The sequence below is a fragment of the Vipera berus genome (genome assembly GCF_964194415.1).
Source record: "Vipera berus genome assembly, chromosome: Z".
In the NCBI taxonomy this organism is placed as follows: Eukaryota; Metazoa; Chordata; class Lepidosauria; order Squamata; family Viperidae; genus Vipera; species Vipera berus.
The window spans coordinates 133,592,012-133,610,219 of NC_138205.1; the positions used below are offsets into that span (position 1 = coordinate 133,592,012).

The 18,208-nt window shown below is 55.9% G+C and overlaps 1 protein-coding gene across 1 annotated transcript in view; it reads left to right on the forward strand.

The window, feature by feature from the left end:
* Window positions 1-18,208, forward strand: part of KCNH2 (potassium voltage-gated channel subfamily H member 2) — a gene marked incomplete at both ends in the record, with an annotated part of 58,098 nt that overhangs the window by 37,329 nt on the left and 2,561 nt on the right. Inside the window, 4 exons of the mRNA XM_081344946.1 lie at window positions 9,454-9,879; window positions 14,994-15,381; window positions 15,766-15,965; window positions 16,477-16,729. Coding sequence (XP_081201072.1) covers window positions 9,454-9,879; window positions 14,994-15,381; window positions 15,766-15,965; window positions 16,477-16,729 — 1,267 coding nt within the window. The remainder of the gene's footprint in view (window positions 1-9,453; window positions 9,880-14,993; window positions 15,382-15,765; window positions 15,966-16,476; window positions 16,730-18,208) is intronic.

An 18,208-nucleotide genomic window follows, 5' to 3' on the forward strand; every position in this document is an offset into this window, starting at 1 on the left:
ACTCTCTCTCTCTCTCTCTCTCTCTCTCTATCTCCCGCATGCAGAGGTGACTGGAGGGGGGGGTTCCGGACGCGGGGTGGGCGTGGTCGTGTCCCGGCCCCGCCCCCCCAGCCCTCCCCCTCCCGTTGCTCCCCCCTCCCTCCTCCTGGGCAGCTTGGAGAAAGGGGCGGGGCCAGGAGGAGGGAAGGGAGGGGGGGGAAAGAGCCGGCGGCTGTTCCCTCTGCCAGCCGCCCTCCCGCCGGAGGAGGAGAAGAAGAAGGAGGAGGGGTCCGGCCAGATGTGGCAGCCCGGCTGCTGTTTGGGCCGCGCCCCCCCCAATCTGAGCAGCAGCAGCCGGGACCCCCCCCCACCCCGACCCCCATCTCCCTCCTTCCCTCCCTCCAGCCGGGATGCCCCGGGCTCGAGACGCGCGCCAGCCCATCCAGACGACCAGCGCGGAGGGCAAGGACACGCGTGTCCGCCGGGCCGTCCGCATCTCCAGCTTGGTGGCTCAGGAGGTGCCTGGCTTGAAGGGCGGGGGGGGGCCAGAAAGAGAGAGAAACACCCCCTCTTTTTCTCCCCCCCCCGGGATTTCTCTCGGGTCTGGGTTCCAGGAGGGGCGGAAAGGCACTTTGCCCATGCTCAGAGGCTCGGCCGAGCGCCCTGCGGGGAGGGAGGGGGGGGGGTCGGGGTCGTGCAGCCGGGAGACGGGGGGGGGCTCTCCGTGGGAGTGGGCGGGGCCGGGATGGAAGAGGCAAGGGGGGGGTCTGGTGGGGAGGGGGCTACGGAGAGAAGACTTGGGCACTTTGGCCATGCTCAGAGGCTCCGCGGAGGCTCAGGCGCCTTTGTGTGTGTGTGTGTGTGTTTGTTTGTTGCATTGACTTTATGCCTTTTCTCAAGTGGGGGGGGGGGTCTGAAGAAGAAGAGTGTGTGTGTGTGATTGTGTTGCATTAACTTTCCGCCTATTCTCGAATAGGGGTGGTCTGAAGTAGAAGTATGTGTGTTGTGTGTGTGTGATTTCGTTGCATTGACTTTCCGCTTTTCTCAAATGGGGGGCTGAAGAAGAAGAACAGTGTGTGTGTGTGATTGTGTTGCATTGACTTTCCGCCTTTTCTCAAATGGGGGATCTGAAGAAGAAGTGTGTGTGTGTGTGTGTGTGATTGTGTTGCATTGACTTTCCGCCTTTTCTCAAATGGGGGATCTAAAGAAGAGTGTGTGTGTGTGTGTGTGTGTGTGTGTGTGATTGTGTTGCATTAACTTTCCGCCTATTCTCGAATAGGGGGGGTCTGAAGTAGAAGTATGTGTGTTGTGTGTGTGTGATTTCGTTGCATTGACTTTCCGCTTTTCTCAAATGGGGGGGCTGAAGAAGAAGAACAGTGTGTGTGTGTGTGTGTGTGTGTGATTGTGTTGCATTGACTTTCCGCCTTTTCTCAAATGGGGGATCTGAAGAAGAAGTGTGTGTGTGTGTGTGTGTGATTGTGTTGCATTGACTTTCCGCCTTTTCTCAAATGGGGGATCTAAAGAAGAGTGTGTGTGTGTGTGTGTGTGTGTGTGTGTGATTGTGTTGCATTAACTTTCCGCCTATTCTCGAATAGGGGGGGTCTGAAGTAGAAGTATGTGTGTTGTGCGTGTATGATTTCGTTGCATTGACTTTCCGCCTTTTCTCAAATGGGGGATCTGAAGAAGAGTGTGTGTGTGTGTGTGTGTGTGTGATTGTGTTGCATTGACTTTCCGCTTTTCTCAAATGGGGAATCTGAAGAAATGTGTGTGTGTGTGTATGTGTGTGATTGTGTTGCATTGACTTTCCGCCTTTTCTCAAATGGGGGATCTGAAGAAGAAGTGTGTGTGTGTGTGTGATTGTGTTGCATTGACTTTCCGCCTTTTCTCAAATGGGGGATCTGAAGAAGAAGTGTGTGTGTGTGTGTGATTGTGTTGCATTGACTTTCCGCCTTTTCTCAAATGGGGGATCTGAAGAAGAGTGTGTGTGTGTGTGTGTGTGTGTGTGTGTGTGTGTGTGATTGTGTTGCATTGACTTTCCGCTTTTCTCAAATGGGGGCTGAAGAAGAAGAGTGTGTGTGTGTGTGTGTGATTGTGTTGCATTAACTTTCCGCCTATTCTCAAATAGGGGGGGTCTGAAGTAGAAGTATGTGTGTTGTGTGTGTATATGTGTATTATTTTGTTGCATTGACTTTCCGCTTTTCTCAAATGAGGGGGCGGGGCTGAAGTAGAAGTATGTGTGTTGTGTGTGTGTGATTTCGTTGCATTGACTTTCCACTTTTCTCAAATGGGTTTTTTTGTTGTCGGGTTTTTTTTTGTGTCTTTGGTTTGTGTGTGTGTGTGTTGTTGTGGTTTTTCAACAAAAGAGCCGCTCCTCCCCTCCTCTCCCGCCCCCCCCTTCCCCATTTGGGGAGGGGCTTCCTTGCCCCCCTCCTATAAAGTTTTATTGTAAACCAGGGGTCTTCCAACTTGGCCCTTTTGTGACTTGTGGACTTCAACTCCCAGAATTCCTCAGTGAGGCACGCTGGCTGAGGAATTCTGGGAGTTGAAGTCCACAAGTCATCAAAGGGCCAAGTTGGAAGACCCCTGTTGTAAACTAATCGGCCAATTAAAGCGGCAGGTGGAAGCGGGGTGGGGGTGGGGGGTGGGCGTTGAGGAGGCTGGGATCAAGTGGATCGGAATGTCGGGGGGGGTGTCCTCTGGAACTACCCGCCACTAGATCCTTGAAGTCGGGCGGCCGGATCCCCTTCTGAAGGACCCGGCGGGGAGATTTGCCAGCTCTCCGAGTCTCGGCTTCGGGTTTTTCTCTGCTGATGAAGAGAGGCGAAGGTTTGTGGACTTCGACTCCCAGAATTCCCTAGCCGACCTTGGAGCGGGGAGGGGGGGTGGGTGCTGCAGGGGCGGGGCGGGTCAATTCATTATCCAGGGGGGTCGGGGGGGCTGTCCTGCGGCTCAGTTAGGGTTCTGGGCTCCGAGAGATCCACCATCCGGTCCCTTTTAAGGCTGGGGTCTCGGCAACCTTGGCCACTTCTGGACTTCAACTCCCAGAATTCCCCACTCCCTGCTCCTGGGTGTTTTCCACACACACACACCTCACTACCAGCCCGTCTGGTGCTGGTAGCTGGCTGAGGAATTCTGGGAGTTGAAGTCCACCGGTTTTTTTAAACGGCCAAGGTTGGAGAATCCTCCCTTAGGGAAGCCTGGCTGGCGGAGGAATTCTGGGAGTTGAAGTCCAGAAGTCTTTTTAAGCGGCCCAGGTTGGAGAATCCTCCGTTAGGGAAGCCTGGCTGGCAGGGGGAGGGAATTCTGGGAGTTGAAGTCCAGAAGTCTTTTTAAGCGGCCAAGGTTGGAGAATCCTCCCTTAGGGAAGCCTGGCTAGCGGAGGAATTCTGGGAGTTGAAGTCCTGAAGTCTTTTTAAGCGGCCAAGGTTGGAGAATCCTCCGTTAGGGAAGCCTGGCTGGCAGGGGGAGGGAATTCTGGGAGTTGAAGTCCAGAAGTCTTTTTAAGCGGCCAAGGTTGGAGAATCCTCCCTTAGGGAAGCCTGGCTAGTGGAGGAATTCTGGGAGTTGAAGTCCTGAAGTCTTTTTAAGCAGCCCAGGTTGGAGAATCCTCCCTTAGGGAAGCCTGGCTGGCGGGTGAGGGGAATTCTGGGAGTTGAAGTCCAGAAGTCTTTTTAAGCGGCCAAGGTTGGAGAATCCTCCCTTAGGGAAGCCTGGCTAGTGGAGGAATTCTGGGAGTTGAAGTCCAGAAGTCTTTTTAAGCAGCCCAGGTTGGAGAATCCTCCCTTAGGGAAGCCTGGCTAGCGGAGGAATTCTGGGAGTTGAAGTCCAGAAGTCTTTTTAAGCGGCCAAGGTTGGAGAATCCTCCCTTAGGGAAGCCTGGCTGGCGGAGGAATTCTGGGAGTTGAAGTCCTGAAGTCTTTTTAAGCGGCCAAGGTTGGAGAATCCTCCCTTAGGGAAGCCTGGCTGGCGGAGGAATTCTGGGAGTTGAAGTCCTGAAGTCTTTTTAAGCGGCCAAGGTTGGAGAATCCTCCCTTAGGGAAGCCTGGCTGGCGGGTGGGGGGAATTCTGGGAGTTGAAGTCCAGAAGTCTTTTTAAGCGGCCCAGGTTGGAGAATCCTCCCTTAGGGAAGCCTGGCTAGCGGAGGAATTCTGGGAGTTGAAGTCCTGAAGTCTTTTTAAGCAGCCCAGGTTGGAGAATCCTCCCTTAGGGAAGCCTGGCTGGCGGGTGGGGGGAATTCTGGGAGTTGAAGTCCAGAAGTCTTTTTAAGCGGCCAAGGTTGGAGAATCCTCCCTTAGGGAAGCCTGGCTGGCGGAGGAATTCTGGGAGTTGAAGTCCTGAAGTCTTTTTAAGCGGCCAAGGTTGGAGAATCCTCCGTTAGGGAAGCTTGGCTGGCGGGTGAGGGGAATTCTGGGAGTTGAAGTCCTGAAGTCTTTTTAAGCGGCCAAGGTCAGAGAGCCCTGCCTTAAAAGGGACCGGATAGTGGATCTCTCGGAACCCACCCACCCCCGAACAGCCCATTTGAGCTGCACAACAACCAGGAAGACGACCCCCCCATACGCAGCCCCCTCCCCCTCCAGGGCTGGCAGGAAAGCAGGCTGAGAAGATACACACACACACACACAAACACACACACACACACACACAGACACACACACACACACAAAGACACACAACTGTACCCTACCCCTCCCAGCCCCCCCCCTGAGTGCCAGGGGAGGGGCAGGAAGGAGACCCCAGAGGTAGACGGGGGAGGGGGACCACCCATCCTCCTCGGGAACGGGGAAGTGCCCACGCACAGACACACACACACAAACACACAAAGACACACAAACACACACACACACACACACAGACAGACACACAACTGTACCTTGCTCCTCCCAGGTCCCCCTCCCCCCCTGAGTGCCAGGGGAGGGGCAGGAAGGGGACCCCAGAGGTAGACCCGGGAAAACCACCTTGGGAATGGGGAAGTGCGCACACACACACACACACACACACACACACACACACAAACACACAAAGACACACAACTGTACCCTGCTCCTTCCAGCCCCCCCTCCCCCCCTGAGTGCTAGGGGAGGGGCAGGAAGGAGACCCCAGAGGTAGATCCGGGAAAACCACCTTGGGAATGGGGAAGTGCGCACAGACACACACACACACACACACAAACACACAAAGGCACACAACTGTACCTTGCTCCTTCCGGCCCCCCCTCCCCCCCCGAGTGCCAGGGGAGGGGCAGGAAGGAGACCCCAGAGGTAGACGGGGGGGGGACCACATACACACACACACACACACACACACACACACACACACACACTCACAAAGACACACGCACCCCAGTTGGCAGGCCCCAAATCTGGTCAGGCGGGCGGGGCCTACGCCCGGCCCCTCCCTCTCGGACCCATCTCCCCCATCTAGCCGGCCCCCGAAGCTGTCAAGACACACCGACAACTCCCGATTGCCCTGTGTGGGTCCTTCAGCATCCCCGAGATTCGGTTGTGCGACCGCTTGCTGCGGGTTGCTCTAAAAAGCTGGAGGCTCTCCTGTTTTGTTTTTTTCTCTCTCTTTCTCTCTTGGTGCCCTGGGCGTCCCGAGTGCGAAAGCCTGGTCGGGGTGGGGTGGGGGGGGCCAGGAAGAGCTTGCTCTCCCACGCCAGGCCGAGGCGCGCACGCACACACGCGCAAAGACGCACAACACTCCCCAGCTTGGCATTTCCAAGCGTTTTTTGTCCCAATTTGGTGCACGGCGACCCGGCTAGCTGGCCGGGCCGGCGCAATTGTGGCTAATTTTAGCTCCGGGGAGCGGGGAGGGGCAAAGCTGTCTGTTTCCCCCCCCCCCACATCCCCAGCTGAAAAGAGACCAGATGGAGACACACACACACACACACACACACACACACACACACACACACGCGCGAATGCACAGAGAGACAGAGAGAGAGAGTCCCTGTTGCTCTTCTGGGGAATGAAGGAAGCTCAGCCAAGCACTCTGGAGGTTTTTTTGGGGGGGGTCTTATCTCTCCCCCCCCAGTTCTTGTAACCCCCCCTAGCCCACTCTGGTTTAGTGGAACTGGGCAGGCCGGGGCAGCGGCATTGTGGGTGCGAGGCCTGACGGTCAGGTGGCCTCTCTCTCCTCCGCCTCCTCTTTCCCTCTCTCTCTCTCTTTCTCTCTCTCGCTCCCTTTCTTTTTCTTTCTCTCTCTGTCTCTCTTTCTCTCCCTCCCTCTTTCCTTCCCTCTTTCTCTTTCTTTCCCTCCCTCTTTCTCTCTCTCTCTCTTTCTCTCCATCTCTCTTGCTCCTTCTCTCTCTCCCTTTTTCTTTCCCTCTCTCTTGCTCCTTCTCTCTCCCTCTCTCCCTCCCTCTTTCTCTCTCTCTTTCTCTCCCTCCCTCTTTCTCTCTCTCTCCCTTTCTCTCTCTCCCTCTTTCTTTCCCTCTCTCTTTCTCTCTCTCTTTCTCTCCTTCCCTCTTTCCCTCTCTCTCCCTTTCTTTCCCTCCCTCTTTCTCTCTCTCTCCCTTTCTCTCTCTCCCTCTTTCTTTCCCTCTCTCTTGCTCCTTCTCTCTCCCTCTCTCCCTCCCTCTTTCTCTCTCTCTTTCTCTCCCTCCCTCTTTCTCTCTCTCTCCCTTTCTCTCTCTCCCTCTTTCTTTCCCTCTCTCTTTCTCTCTCTCTTTCTCTCCTTCCCTCTTTCCCTCTCTCTCCCTTTCTTTCCCTCCCTCTTTCTCTCTCTCTCCCTTTCTCTCTCTCCCTCTTTCTTTCCCTCTCTCTTTCTCTCTCTCTTTCTCTCCTTCCCTCTTTCCCTCTCTCTCTCTTTCTTTCCCTCCCTCTTTCTCTCTCTCTCCCTTTCTCTCTCTCCCTCTTTCTTTCCCTCTCTCTTTCTCTCTCTCTTTCTCTCCTTCCCTCTTTCCCTCTCTCTCCCTTTCTTTCCCTCCCTCTTTCTCTCTCTCTCCCTTTCTCTCTCACCCTCTTTCTTTCCCTCTCTCTTTCTCTCTCTCTTTCTCTCCTTCCCTCTTTCCCTCTCTCTCCCTTTCTTTCCCTCCCTCTTTCTCTCTCTCTCCCTTTCTCTCTCACCCTCTTTCTTTCCCTCTCTCTTTCTCTCTCTCTTTCTCTCCTTCCCTCTTTCCCTCTCTCTCCCTTTCTTTCCCTCCCTCTTTCTCTCTCTCTCCCTTTCTCTCTCTCCCTCTTTCTTTCCCTCTCTCTTGCTCCTTCTCTCTCTCTCCTTCCCTCTTTCCCTCTCTCTCCCTTTCTATCTTTCCCTCTTTCTCTCTCTCTCCCTTTCTCCCTCTTTCTTTCCCTCTCTCTTGCTCCTTCTCTCTCTCTCCTTCCCTCTTTCCCTCTCTCTCCCTTTCTTTCCCTCCCTCTTTCTCTCTCTCTCCCTTTCTCTCTCTCCCTCTTTCTTTCCCTCTCTCTTGCTCCTTCTCTCTCTCTCCTTCCCTCTTTCCCTCTCTCTCCCTTTCTTTCCCTCCCTCTTTCTCTCTCTCTCTCTTTCTCTCCCTCCCTCTTTCTCTCTCTCTCCCTTTCTCTCTCTCCCTCTTTCTTTCCCTCTCTTGCTCCTTCTCTCTCTCTCTCTCTCTCTCTCTCTCTCTCTCTCTCTCTCTTCCCTCCCTCCCTCTTTCTCTCCCCCAATTGGGGGAGGCCTTGGGCTTTGCTACCCCCCCCAGCATGCTTCCGTCTCTCCCCCCTCCCCATTCCTGGCGTGTTTTCCCAGCCCGTCTGGCGCCAAAATCGCCAGGCTGAGCCGACGGCCCTCCTGGCTCTGTTGCTCCTGGGGAGGCGTGGGGGGGGGCCCTGAATTTGGGGGGGGACAGCTGGCAGAGGCGGGGCTGCCCCGGTGCTCCCTCCCTCCCCCCCGTCTGACTGGCGGGGAGGGGGGGTTGAGTTGGGGGGGCTGCCTCTTTTGGGAGCAGAGCAGGCTGGGTAAGATTTCCCTCCCCCCCCCCAGCAAATAATTTGCTCGCTCCCCACTTCCCGGCCAGCTACTTCTGGCTCGGGGGGGGGGGGGTGGCAACCTGGCCGACGGTGCGCGGGGACCCCCGGGAGGAATCCTTTGGAAGGGAGCTCGGAGGTCATCCAGTCCAACCCCCTGCTCCAGCAGGACAGCCTGACGGGATCATTGGGTTACAAGGGACCTTGGAGGTCATCCAGTCCAACCCCCTGCTCCACAGGAGACCCTTACAGAATCCTTGAGCTGGAAGGGACCTTGGAGGTCATCCAGTCCAACCCCCTGCTCCAGCAGGAGACCCTTCCAGGATCATTGAGTTGGAAGGGACCTTAGAGGTCATCCAGTCCAACCCCCTGCTCCACAGGAGACCCTTACAGGATCATTGAGTTGGAAGGGAACTTGGAGGTCATCCAGTCCAACCCCCTGCTCCAGCAGGAGACCCTTCCAGGATCATTGAGTTGGAAGGGACCTTAGAGGTCATCCAGTCCAACCCCCTGCTCCACAGGAGACCCTTACAGGATCATTGAGTTGGAAGGGAACTTGGAGGTCATCCAGTCCAACCCCCTGCTCCAGCAGGAGACCCTTCCAGGATCATTGAGTTGGAAGGGACCTTAGAGGTCATCCAGTCCAACCCCCTGCTCCACAGGAGACCCTTCCAGGATCATTGAGTTGGAAGGGACCTTAGAGGTCATCCAGTCCAACCCCCTGCTCCACAGGAGACCCTTCCAGGATCATTGAGTTGGAAGGGACTTTGGAGGTCATCTAGTCCAAACCCCTCCTCCAGCAGGAGACCCTTACAGGATCATTGAGCTGGAAGGGACCTTGGAGGTCATCCAGTCCAACCCCCTGCTCCAGCAGGAAACCCTTCCAGGATCATTGAGTTGGAAGGGACCTTGGAGGTCATCCAGTCCAACCCCCTGCTCAGGCGGGAAACCCTCTACCATTTCAGACAAATCACGGCTCAATGCAAGGCCGGGCAGCCTGCGGTCAGCAGCCAGGGAAGCCAGACTTCCGATGCACCTGGGGATGCCGTTGATCTGTCCGCCCCTGTGCTGCAGATGGATGGACGGTGGGGGGGTCCTCAGAACCTCCCTCCCTTCCACAAGGGAGTGAGACCTGGGTTGGGTGGCGAGCAGGATTTGCCCCACGCAAGGGGAGGGGACTTTGAGAGATGTAAAACTCTGGAGTGTGGTTACCCTTTGTCCGGTGAAGTCAGAACGGGGCGTCGTTCTGCCGAGGGGGAGGTCAGAACGGAGCATCGGGCTAGTTCCGTTTGGCGTTTGCGGCCGCCGTTGGGAGAGCTGACTCGCACGCTAGGGCAGCCTGGTGGGGAGAGCTCAAAGCCACCCCCACCTCGTGGCAGACCAGGAAGGGGAGCTGGTGCAGAATTTGGGGGCGGCCCGGAAGGCACATCCAGAAAGGAGAGCTAGCGCGGAGTTGGGGTGCGGCTGGATTGGACGGGCCTGTGACCCTGGGGGAGGAGGGGGTTGAGTTTGGAGTTGCTCACATTGCCTCCTCCTTTCCCCGCCCCACCAGGTGCTGTCCCTGGGCGCTGACGTGCTGCCCGAGTACAAGCTGCAGGCCCCCCGCATCCACAAGTGGACCATCCTGCACTACAGCCCCTTCAAGGCGGTCTGGGATTGGCTGATCCTGCTGCTGGTCATCTACACGGCCATCTTCACCCCTTACTCGGCCGCCTTCTTGCTGAACAACCAGGAGGGGCGGGACCACCGGGCCTGTAGCTACTCCTGCAGCGCGCTCAATGTGGTGGACCTGATTGTGGACATCATGTTCATCATTGACATCCTGATCAACTTCCGCACCACCTACGTCAACTCCAACGAGGAGGTGGTCAGCCATCCGGGCAAGATCGCCATCCACTACTTCAAGGGCTGGTTCCTGATCGACATGGTGGCCGCCATCCCCTTCGACCTGCTCATCTTTGGCTCCGGCTCGGAAGAGGTACCGGGGTGTGTGGATGGGGGATGTGCGGACGGATGGGCGGGCGATGTGTCTACGAGCTCGGGTCCGCTGATGGGAGAGGGCCCTACGGCGAGAAAAGCTGTACCGGCTCAGGGTGAGGAGCAACCTTTGGTGGCCAGCCTCGTTTGCCACTTCTTACGAAAAGCGTACAGAGAATGAGCAGTCCTTGACATATGGCGTACAACGGAGCCCCGCTTCTCCGCGGCTAAGCGCAACGTCAGCGAAACAAATTTTGCCCCATTTTGCAACACTTTTCTTGCCACGGTGAATCACCACAGTTGTTAAGTCACCTGGTTGGTAAGTGAATCAGGCTTCCCCGGTCAGAGGGTTGCCAAAGGGGGACCATGTGACCTTGGGACACGGCAACGGTCCTTAAGTGAGTTTCGTCCCGGTTTTTGATGACTTCTCTTTTCCCACTTTCGTGACGGGAATCCACGCAGTTGTTAAGTGAGCGACACGGTCGCCGGGCGAATTCTGGCTTCCCCTTTGACTTTGTCGGTCGCGAAAGGGGAATCGCGTGACCTTGGGACACGGCAACAGTCCTTAAGTGAGTTTCGTCCCGGTTTTTGACGACCTCTCTTTTGCCACTTTCGTGACGGGAATCTACGCAGTTTTTAAGTGAGCGCCACGGTTGCCGGGCGAATTCTGGCTTCCCTGTTGACTTTGTCAGTCGCGAAAGGGGGAATCGCGTGACACACCCACGCCCAGGACACTGCACCCCGTCACAAATAGGAATCGGTGGCCAAGCGGATGAATTTTGATCCCGCGATCCGGGGGCTGCTGCTGCGATAAGACGATCCTAAGTCGCTTTTTTCCAGTGCCAGTGTAACTTTGAACGGTCACGAAATAAACCGCTGTACGTTGAGCACTAACTGTACCGTGTCGGGTTAGGAAAAATCGAGACAGTTTTGGCTTTTTTTAAAAAAGTTATTTTATGATCCCGGAGAGCTTTTGACTTTCTGGGACTCTGAAGGGCGAAAGAGGCGCAAGGCGGCAAGGCGGAGGCTGTGGTTTTGGCACGCCAGATGTTCGCTTGTTGTTCTTCCTGACCAACAGGAGCTTGGCAGGCGCCGACTTCCCGACGGCGGGCAGTTTTTATATTGATCGAGCCAAAATGGATCAGTTGGATGTCTGCCTGCAACGAGAAGGGGGAGGAAAGATTGAAGCTGGCAAGCCAGAGGGAGAAGAGTGACCTTGCTGGCACGGCTGGCCGTCTAGACCGGGGGTCCACAACCCCCAGTCCGTGGACTAGTGCCGGGCTGCGGCGTGCCAGCAACCGGTCCGCACAAACAAGCAAAGCCCCCTCCACGGGATGCAGGCAGCACACAAAACCACGCACCCTCCGGTCTGCGGAATAACCTGTCGCCACAGAACCGGCCCCTGGCGTCCCAAAGGTTGGGGACCTCGCATCTGGACGGCTTTGTCTCTTCGCTGAAGCTGGCGTGGCTGCCTCCAGGCCCCCCCGCAGGCTCCCCTCGGCTGTGGAGAGAAACTACGTCTGCCCCAGAGGGAGGACGGAGGAAATCGTGCGGGCAGAGGCATGTGACGGTTCCCTGGGGCAGCCCGCACGGAGGATCCGGGTCACCCGGAGAGACGGCAAGGATCGGCCGCGCTCACGGGCGGCTCAGATCTTCGCCTCCCTCCCCTTCTGGGCAGCAGTGAGTGGTTTTGCCCTGGGTGGGGGGGGGTAGGGAAGAGAGACCCACTGTTGACAGCTGGAGGGAGACGTGGGGGATGGCTAGCGGTGGGAGGGGGCAGGCCTTTAGCGGAGGGGCTGCGTCCCCGGTGGGAGAAGCTGAGTTAAGCCAGGGGAGCAGCAGGAAGAGCCGCAGATGTCCTGTGGTTCAAAGAGAGTTCCCCGAATGAAGATGTAGCTTCACAATTTGGCTCCTCTTTGCCAGGGGTCCCCAAACCCCCCCCCAGGCCGTGGCCCACCCACCAGCCCTTGACACGTTTGGAAGCGATCCGCAGAAGTGGCCAATGAGCGTGCACGCACACCTCCCTGTGCTAAATGGAGCAGGCGAGCGTGTGAACACCGCTCTGCTGGCGCGAGCAGAGGGGACGTTTGTCTGCCGCTCGTGCCAAACCATCCCCACTCCCCACCCCACCGGTCCACCTCTTTGCAACCTCTGAGAATCCCCACTTACAGTTTGCTTGCCCCCCCCAAAAAAAACCCTTGTGGGGCGGAAAGAGCCTGCGAAAAGGTTTCCGGGGTACACTGTGGGTGGTCCCGGCTAAGGCCAAGACCTGGGAGGGGTCTGTGACAACTCGCCACGGGCCAGCAGCTCATTGCAGGAGAAATGTTACACTGATCTCAGAGAAACGATGGGAAAAGAATCGTTACGTGCATAGAAGAGAGTAGAGCTGGAAGGGACCGTGGAGGTCTTCTAGTCCAGCCCCCTGCTCGAGCAGGAGAAAGCTATACCATCTCAGACAAGGGACTGTCTAGCCTCTTCTTAAAAATCTGCCGTGATGGGGCGCCCACAATTTCTGGTGGCCAGCAGTTCCACTGGTTGATTGTCCTCGTTGTCAGGAAGTTTCTCCTTAATTCCAGGTGGCTTCTCTCTTTGGTCAGTTTCCAACCGTTGTTTCTCGTCCTGCCCTCTGGTGCTTTGGAGAATAACGTGACCCCCCCCTCTTCTTTGGGGATGCTCTTCATTGCTCTTCTCTGATTTTTTTCCAAACGCTCCGCATCTTTTTGGTGATACGGTGACCAAAATTGGCTGCGATATTCCAGGTGTGGCCTCGCGAGGGTTTTTATAAAGCGGCACTAAGACTTCGTGTGATCTTGATTCTAGGCCTCTGTTTATACAACCCAGGATTGTGTTGGCTTTTTTTTTTGGCAGCGGCTGCACACGGCTGGCTCGTGGTCAAGGGATCGCCCACTGGGACTCCGAGGTCCATCTCCCAGTTACCGTTTTTGAGCCAGGTCTCCCTCAGTCTAAAAGGGACGCGGTGGCTCAGTGGGTTAGGACGCTGAGCTTGTCGATCAGAAGGTCGGCAGTTTGGCGGGTCGAATCCCAAGTGCCGCGTAACAGAGTGAGCGCCTGTTACGCGTCCCAGCTTCTGCCAACCTAGCAGTTCGAAAACACGTAAAAATGCAAGTAGAAAAATAGGGACCGCTCCGGTGGGAGGTAACAGCGTTCCGTGCGCCTTTGGCATCTAGTCACGCCAGCCACATGACCACGGAGACGTCCTCGGACAAGCGCTGGCTCTTCGGCTTTGAAACAGAGATGAGCACCGGCTCCTAGATTCGGAAACGACTAGCACGCATGTGCGGGGGAACCTTTACCTTTACTTTTACCTCCCACGGTCTGGACTTGCACCTTTGATTTTTCCTGCCTAAATGTAAAACTTTGCTTTTTCTCCGCGTTGAAACTCATTCTGTTGGACAGGGCACGTTTTTCGAGTTTGTCGAGATCTTTTGCAAACCTGAGTTGGGTCTTCTGGGGTGCTGGCTACTCCTGCCAGCTTGGTGTCACCTGCAAATTTGATGAGTTCCCTTGTCTTATATCATTGATGAAGATATTGAAGAGTCCTGGGCCTAAGACGGAACCTTGTGGTACCCCCGCTGCTTCCGTCCCTCCGTGTGGATGTGGCGCCGTTGAGGACTACTCGTCGAGTACGGTTTGCCAGCCAGCCGCAGAACCATCTGGCGGTGACGTCGTCCATTCCGCCTTTTCCTAGCTTTACCGAGGAGTAGGTTGCGGTCTACCTTGTCAAATGCCTTACCGAAGTCTGAGTATACTAGGTCAGGGCTTTTCAACCAGTGGTACGGGGACCACCTGTGGTACATGGGCACCTGGCAGGTGGTACGTGACCATCCTAGAGAAGTGGTAGCAGAGGAAGGGAATGAGCTGAACCGGTGGCAGCGCCGCACAAGCCTGAGCGAGAGACGGCTGGTGCTGCAGGGCTGTCAGGGCTCAGCGGAAGTGCCAGGATCAGCGTCAGACTCCAGCTGGAGCTTGGCGCTGATCCTGGTGCTTCTGAGCCCAGAAGAAGCACCGATCAGCTGGAAAGTTGGAGCATCTTCAGGGTCTTGTGATTTGCATTCAGATGCTTGGCAACTGATTCATATTTATTTATTTATTTATTTATTTATTTATTTATTTATTTATTATTTTGATTCTTATTTATTTATTTATTTATTTATTTATTTATTTATTTATTTATTATTTTGATTTATATACCACCCTATTCCCGTAGGACTCAGGGCGGTTTACAGGGCAGTTAAAATCATACCATACGAAAATTAGAAGATTTAAAACAGTTAATTAAAACAATTAATTGAATTTAGAGCCCAAAATTTTAAAAAAATTAAAACATTAAAACTCAATTAAAACCCCTCAGTCTAGGCCCGACAGCTCAAAGAGCCAAGCTTTCAGGTCCCGGCAGAATGAGCGGAGGTCGGAGGCAGTCCTAAGTTCCATCGGAAGTTGGTTCCAGAGGGCAGGCGCGCCCACAGAGAAGGCCCTCTCTCTGGGAGTCAATCCTTCACCGGAGGCACCCTAAGAAGGCCCTCCCTGTGGGAGCGCACAGGACGATGGGAAGTTGATGCCGGCAGCAGGTGTTCCCTCAGATAATCCGGACCCAAGCCATTATGACGGTCACGGTGTCCCAGGGTCATGTGAAGTGACCAAAACCTGCTGCAATCACCCAGCAGAGGGGGAAAAAATAAAAATCAGACATCCCCCCCACCCCACAAGGTTTTTGACACCTTGCTAGGCGACTGGTGATACTCGGATGTTGCCATATCCTAAAAGTGGTACAATGGGTGAAAAGGTTGAAAAGGCCTGGACTACGTCCACTGTGTTTTGCTGGTCTGTTTGTTTAGCTGCTTTGTCGACGAATGAAGTAAGGTTGGCTTGGCGTGATCTGTTTTTGACAAACCCGGGCTGGCTTGCCGGTTATCCCTTGGTTTGCTTCGCGTCGTTCGGTGTGCCAAAGGAAGGAACCAAACGGAACGTGAGCGGTCAACGTTAAAATAATTTTTTTTAGGTATTTGTAATAATTAAGTGGAATTGGCTGCAGCGAGTTGTCCCGTTTCCCCACCGGGAGATTGACACCCTCCCCGCCTCTTCTTCCCCACCCAGACCACCACCCTGATTGGCCTGTTGAAAACGGCACGGCTGTTGCGCCTGGTGCGCGTGGCCCGCAAGCTGGACCGCTACTCTGAGTACGGGGCGGCCGTCCTCTTCCTGCTGATGTGCACCTTCGCCCTGATCGCGCACTGGCTGGCCTGCATCTGGTACGCCATCGGCAACATGGAGGGCAAGACCATCGGCTGGCTCCACTCGCTGGGCGGGCAGATCGGCAAGCCCTTCAACGAGAGCACCCCGCACCTGGGTCCCAGCATCAAGGACAAGTACATCACCGCCCTCTACTTCACCTTCAGCAGCCTCACCAGCGTCGGCTTCGGCAACGTCTCGCCCAACACCAACCCAGAGAAGGTCTTCTCCATCTGCGTCATGCTGATTGGCTGTGAGTGCCACCCGTCGGGAGGGCGGGCCCAGTTGGGGAGGCGGAGGGTGGGCGGCATGCCCCTTGCAACGGGCGCCCTTTGCTCTGCTCGTCCTCGGCGGGCGGGACAAGCTGGGACGAAGCGAAGACGAAGCGCAGCCTCTCTCCCGCCCCGCCCGGGGCACCGCAGTGGCGGGCAGCGTGTCACCCCTTGGATTGGGAGGGGGAGTTTCTACTCTGATTTGCCAGGTAGTAGGGAGCTGAGGGGGGAGCCCGGGAATGGAGAGACACCCCAGGAGTACCAATGGGTGAGGCAGGACCCTTTCCAGGCGCCGGGAGTGATAGCAGGACCCTTTCCAGGCGCCGGGAATGATAGCAGCTGACGGGTGCCTTCCTTCTCGCCAGCCCTAATGTACGCCAGCATCTTTGGGAACGTGTCGGCCATCATCCAGCGGCTGTACTCCGGCACCGCCCGCTACCACACCCAGATGCTACGGGTGCGAGAGTTCATCCGCTTCCACCAGATCCCCAACCCCCTGCGCCAGCGCCTAGAAGAGTATTTCCAGCACGCCTGGTCTTACACCAACGGCATCGACATGAACGCGGTGAGTTGTCTCTGCACCCTCCCCCTCCCAACACGAGATCCTGGCGGGTCTCTGCTGCCCAGGTGACCAGGGAGCTGTGGGTCCAGTTTCCCCCCCCTTATGGGGCATTGAAGCGGCTGTGCCACTGGGGTCTCTCCCTTTAGCACCCCCAAAGAGAGTAGAACGGGTCCCCAACCCCTGGGCCTTGAGATGTTCAGAACCAGGCTGCAGAAGCGGTGGGCGGGCACGCACGGGCACGCAACCCCCTCCCCCTTGTCCGGGTAGCAGAGAGCGCGTGTTTCACGCCCTCCGTTTGCGGTCACCCGTTGCTCACACCCATCCCTCCCCTCCCCAGCTGGTCCGCAAAAAGCCAAAAATGTCGCTGGCGAACTCTGGCAAAATCGTTTCGGAGCACTGGATCCGCCTCTCCTTTCTCTGATCGTCGCGGGCGGACGTTGTTAGGGGCGGAGAAGCTTCCTGGGCCCCTGATCCAAACTCTTCCCCCCTCTTTCCCTCCACACACCCCTTGCAGGTGCTGAAGGGATTCCCCGAGTGCCTGCAAGCCGACATCTGCCTGCACCTGAACCGCACCCTCCTGCAGAACTGCCGTCCCTTCCGGGGCGCCAGCAAAGGCTGCCTGCGGGCCTTGGCCATGAAGTTCAAGACCACCCACGCCCCTCCGGGGGACACCTTGGTGCACGCCGGGGACGTGCTCACCGCCCTCTACTTCATCTCCCGCGGTTCCATCGAGATCCTACGGGGGGACATGGTGGTAGCCATTCTAGGTGAGGAAAAGTCTTTCCCCCCCCTCCAGTCCCTGCTCCGCCTCGGGTCTTATGGGAAGGACACCCCCCCCAAAAAAGTGGCCCTAGAACGGCCCTTGAGAAGGCGGCAGGGCCCCGGATGAATACGGGGCATCCTCTGTTAGAGCATGCACAGATAAACCAGGAGTAAGTACAGCAAACAGCGGTCTACATTAAATGACAGCTTATCTTAGACTATCTTCGGCATCGTACACCAGGAACAATAGACACATGCAGGCTAGTACAGCAGGGTGGAACACACAGCAGTTGCAGCAGGAAACGGACAAGAGAGAGAGAGAGAGAGAGAGAGAGAGACAGCAGCAAAGCCTTCCCTTTTATACTCAGGCTCTTAAAGGGATACAGACCCTGCTTGCTCTTAAAGAGACACAGGCCCCGCTGAGTCAATCCTATCCTTGCACCCTCCGCCTTGCATTACATCAGCTGGTTAGCCTTTCAGTCGTCGGTTCCTTTAGCGACCGTTCAAAGTTGCGATGGCGCTGGGAAAAGTGGCTTAGGACCGGGTGCTTAACGACCGTCGCCGCATCCCCCCACGGTCACCTGATCAAAATTCAGACGTTCGGCAACTGGCTCGTCTTTAGGAACGGGTGCAGTGTGATCCCCTTTTGCGACCTGCTGACAAGCTCGTCTTTTATGACAGCAATGTCCCGAAGTCGTGTGATCCCCTTTTGCAACTTGTTGACGAGCTCGTCTTTATGACGGGAGCAGTGTCCCGGGGTCATGTGATCCCTTTTGCGACCTGCTGACAGGCAATGTCAACAGGAAATCCAGATTCAGATAAAACGAGCGTGTTGTTGACTTGACAACATTTTCCAAAAGAACCGGAAGGCAAGGCAAGAAGCTACGGATAGAAACCGATCGAGCAGAGAAGTCAGGTGGAATTAAGGAGAAACCTCCTGACAGTGAGGACAATCGACCAGTGGAACAGCTCGCCACTAGAGGTTGTGGGTGCTCCGTCAAGTGGAGGTTTTTAGGAAGAGGCTGGACAGCCACTTGTCCGGAAAGGGGTAGGCCAGGTCTCCTGCTTGAGCAGGGGGTTAGACTAGAAGACCTCTGAGGTCCCTTCCAACTCTGTTAATCCACGATTCTGGAAGGGTCACCTGCTTAAACGGGTTGGACTAGAAGACCTCTGAGGTCCCTTCCAACTCAGTTAATCCACGATTCTGGAAGTGTCTCCCGCTGAAACGGGGTTGGACTAGATGATCTCCCAAGGTTCCTTCCAAAATCGCAAAAGGTCTCCTGCTTCATCAAGTGGTTGCGCTTAAACCTCTAGATAGAAACAGTCCTTGGCTTTATTTTTGGGAGAAAGGTCTAATATCCTTAGAGGTCCGTATATCGCAGTATTGCAAATCCCGAACTAAGAATCGCCTGGCCGAATCCCTAAGTTGTACTTTTCCCTCCCTTAACGTTGCCCCCCCATTGCTCCCCCCAGTATGACCAATC